General features: G+C 38.0%; 1 protein-coding gene across 1 annotated transcript; it reads right to left on the bottom strand.

Moving 5' to 3' along the window:
* Nucleotides 1–1,451: 1,451 nt before the first annotated feature.
* On the bottom strand, nt 1,452–1,920 carry LOC120870933 (small EDRK-rich factor 2). The gene has a single exon (XM_040250504.1). It carries the CDS (start codon nt 1,901–1,903, stop codon nt 1,724–1,726), a length of 180 nt encoding a protein of 59 aa, XP_040106438.1. The 5' UTR covers nt 1,904–1,920; the 3' UTR covers nt 1,452–1,723.
* Nucleotides 1,921–2,411: the final 491 nt, after the last annotated feature.

Genomic DNA, 2,411 nt, shown 5'->3' with positions numbered 1-2,411 from the left:
AACTAAACCACCACCATGCTCATATCCCTAGAGTAGAAGGAATATAGATGTATTGAGTCCAGACTATACATGTGTGTGTGTGTGCGTGTGTGTGTGTGTGTATAGGAATGGGAGAGCTTTATGGTTAGACTATGAGCTTTTTCTTATTTTAGTAAGGTTGAGGAAAGCTTAAAAGAGATTTTGAGCAAAAGACTAACATAAAAGTATTGAAGCTCTAATAAGAAAGTGGCAGAGGAAGGATGGATTGAAGAAAAGAAGCTTTGAAACTCCTACAAGAGTACAACTGAGAAGCAATGAGATCCAAATTAAAGGAGAGGGAAATTTCAAAACAGGCACAAGACATATTCCAGATATAAAATCAAATGAGGCATGTAAAGTATACCCTCAAATTTTAAGTTTCTGTGACAGAATTGAAGAATACAGAGGAAGGGCTTTATGAAATAGCATGGGCACTTCTCTTGTAATTCACTGTCAATTTAGCACCTAATATAAACTATATTATTAAAACCTGCTACTACAGTTGACCGATACTGGATGCACCACAAAAACTGTAAAAACAACAAATTCAAAAATAACACTGGAAGTTTAAGTGACCCTTTTAAACCAGATCATTGCACTGTGAATATTTTCAGTTTCTTGAGTTGATTCCTAGCATCAAGAACTCACAATAGAATTAAATGCTTTTATCATTAAAACAAGCTAAATGAACTGAATATGTTACACTAGGTTGCATTAGCTTCAATAGACAATACTTTAAGGCACCAACTACATTTCTCTGTAAGATTATTAAGGGCTTGAAAATTTAAAATTTACAATATTTTTATCATAAATTTAGACTAATGAATTGATTTAGGAAAAAATGCTATAAAGGTCTTGAAAGTGAAAGTGTTAGTTGCTCAGTCACGTCCAACTCTTTTTGACCCCTTAGACTATAGCTCACCGGACTCCTCTGTCCGTGTAATTCTCCAGGCAAGAATAACTGGAATGCATAGCCATTCCCTTCTCTAGGGGATCTTCCTAACCTAGGGATTGAACCCATGTCTCCTGCATTGCAGGTGAATTCTTCAACATTTGAGCCACCAGGGAAGCCATGCCCTAGTGGGTCAGATGGTAGCAGATTCATTAGGAATGGTTACCCATTCTGGTATTCTTGCCTGGAGAATTCCACGACAGAGGAACTAGGTGGACTACAGTCCATGGGGTCTCAAAGACATGACTGAGCAACTAACACTTTTGCACTTTGGGGTAAAAAAAACGCTTTTACTACAGTACTAATATATTTAGTTTTTAATGTTTGAAAACGCTATCTAAAAATTGTCATGTGAACTCCAATAATTTTTTAATTGCCATATATTAAGTTCACATACTCACTATTTCCTGAAATTTGCCTCTAAATGTCTATCATGAAAATCATGATATATTTACATTTTATTTTATTTTATTTATTTTTTAATTACAAAGCTACTTTTAATACTTTGGGGTGAGCCCCACAGGAATAAAAAACACTGGAAAAAGGTAACCCCCTCACCCCCAGGAGTGGCCCAGGGGGAGAGAGGCTACCTGAGGGGTAGGAAGCACAAAAGGGACCCGCTGCAGACTCAGGGCAAAGGGAATGCCATCGGTGCTGGGCCCTGTGAGCACTACAGGAGAAAACGCGAGCCTGATGGGACTGGCTCCAGGCACACAGGCGAAGGGCAAGAGGGTTGGACACGAAGCCACAAAGCTACTTGGGTTCCTCCTTCTTCTCGTTTGCCTTTTTCTGCTTCTGCTGCATGATCTCCGAGTCCTTCTGCTTGCGGGCGGCAGCAGAAAGCCCGTCATCTCGGCGCTTTCCCTTAACCGAGTCGCTCTGCTTTTTCATATTCTTCTGGCGGGCGAGCTCGCGCTGGTTACCGCGGGTCATGGCTACGGCAACGGCTCCGGCCTATATTTACATTTTAAAACTAAATATCATATATGAGTGTAAGTTAATGTAATTGTGTAATGCCTTTTAATTACTGGTTTAATAACTGTCAGGCCTCATAGGATCACAGAAATTAAATATGCAAAAGCACATTAACTCATCTATTCCATCCCCTTGACAGTGCACAAATACTTTGTTAAGAAAAATGGTGTTTTACAAAGTGCTGTTTCTATTTCAAACTACTTTGTCTTCTATTTTCTCTCTTTTTCGTAATGTACCTGACAACATTGTATTGTGGAACAGAATGATTACTTCCTTTCACAACAGGACTAATTTATTGACCTAGAAGTCTGGGAGAGAAATAAGAGATAAACGGACTCCCAAAATATCATGCTACACTTACATACACGATGAAATTAACATCATGTTAAATAATAATATAAAACAATAAATGTCATAAAAGCTTTACATATATTTTGTACTAAAAACAAAACAAAACAAAAAACTT

Source organism: Oryx dammah, unplaced genomic scaffold (assembly GCF_014754425.2).
Source record: "Oryx dammah isolate SB20612 unplaced genomic scaffold, SCBI_Odam_1.1 HiC_scaffold_12, whole genome shotgun sequence".
Classification (NCBI taxonomy): Eukaryota; Metazoa; Chordata; class Mammalia; order Artiodactyla; family Bovidae; genus Oryx; species Oryx dammah.
Note: the sequence above shows the minus strand (reverse complement) of the source record. Positions and strands in the feature narration are given on the sequence as shown.

Coding starts and splice junctions, on each gene's coding strand:
- LOC120870933 (XM_040250504.1), bottom strand. CDS start 1,903: ATGACCCGCGGTAACCAGCGCGAGCTCGCCCGCCAGAAGAATATGAAA.